At 56.4% G+C, this 1,032-nt stretch overlaps 1 protein-coding gene across 2 annotated transcripts in view; it reads right to left on the bottom strand.

Moving 5' to 3' along the window:
* SLC2A8 (solute carrier family 2 (facilitated glucose transporter), member 8) overlaps window positions 1–718 on the bottom strand; it is a 7,528-nt gene extending 6,810 nt beyond the window's left edge. Inside the window, exon 1 of one of the 2 annotated variants that reach the window (XM_008585924.1) lies at window positions 625–718. In XM_008585924.1, coding sequence (XP_008584146.1) covers window positions 625–661 — 37 coding nt within the window. In that variant the 5' untranslated portion in view covers window positions 662–718. The remainder of the gene's footprint in view (window positions 1–624) is intronic. The other variant, XM_008585921.1, reaches the window with a different exon arrangement.
* Window positions 719–1,032: the final 314 nt, after the last annotated feature.

Below are 1,032 nucleotides of genomic sequence, written 5' to 3'. Positions count from 1 at the left end.
TTGCGCCCGCACCTCGCTCAGCCAGTGAGCGGGAACCGGTCCGTATGTGGGATCCGAACCCTCGGTGGGAGCGCCGCCGCACCCCCAAGCGGCGCACTGCAGCAGTGCACCACCGGGCCGGCCCTCCATTCCATTTCTAATGAAGAAACACCTCTGTCCTGAATCTTCCCCCTACTGGCCCCAGCCCTGCCCTTCGGGGTCCCCGGAAAAAGGTCCCCATCACACTGACATTATGGATTCAGTACGGACGTTCTGAGGGAGACTCACTCAGCCCTTCAAATTCCTGGGCAGAAGGTTTTTGCAGTGTCCCCGCCCCCTCCCTGGTTTCCTCTGGTGTGTCACTGAACAGTAAGGTGCTGGCCTAACCAGTCAGGACTCCCCACACCCCCAGAGTGGACTTCTGGAAAGATGGGAACATTACCTTCTCCAGCTCTCCCTGGAACTTAGTCACAAGCCCCACATATCCCAAGGTCCCAGGGACGTGGTCTGGAGCCTGGAGCCATGGGCACCACTGGCTGTGTCACCTTGGGCAAGTCCCTTGACCACTCCGAACGTCACTTTCTACATGTGTAACATGACCACATGGCCATTAACAGGGATCAAAAGAGAAAATGAAAAGTATACCTGCCAGGTAGGCCAGGAGGATGCCTATGACCACCATCAGCTGCACACAGGAGCCGAGCAGCCCCCGGACTGCTGGGTAGGAAATTTCGGAGATGTAGACCTGCCAACAAGTAAGATCAGAGTACTTGGGGTCCAAGAGTTCTTAAAACTGAAAAACCTTCGGCCTCAGAGCTGAGGAGACTCCCAGCTGGGGCTGCTGCAGGCCATGCGGAGCCCTCATTGCACTGCCCCAACACAGCAGAGCCCTCCCCGCCCCCCCCCTGCTGCCACGTGATCTGTGGCAAGTGTTTAAAGGAGATTAAAGGTAGTCGATGGCTGCTGCGTGTGTATCAGGGGAGCGGACAGAGCACAGAGCTGCTCGAACTTTCATTTAACGTGCACAAATGTGCTTGATAAAATGCAGATTCT

The sequence above is a fragment of the Galeopterus variegatus genome, unplaced genomic scaffold (genome assembly GCF_000696425.1).
Source record: "Galeopterus variegatus unplaced genomic scaffold, G_variegatus-3.0.2 Scaffold3761, whole genome shotgun sequence".
Classification (NCBI taxonomy): domain Eukaryota; kingdom Metazoa; phylum Chordata; class Mammalia; order Dermoptera; family Cynocephalidae; genus Galeopterus; species Galeopterus variegatus.
This window is presented reverse-complemented; position numbering and strand designations above follow the sequence as displayed.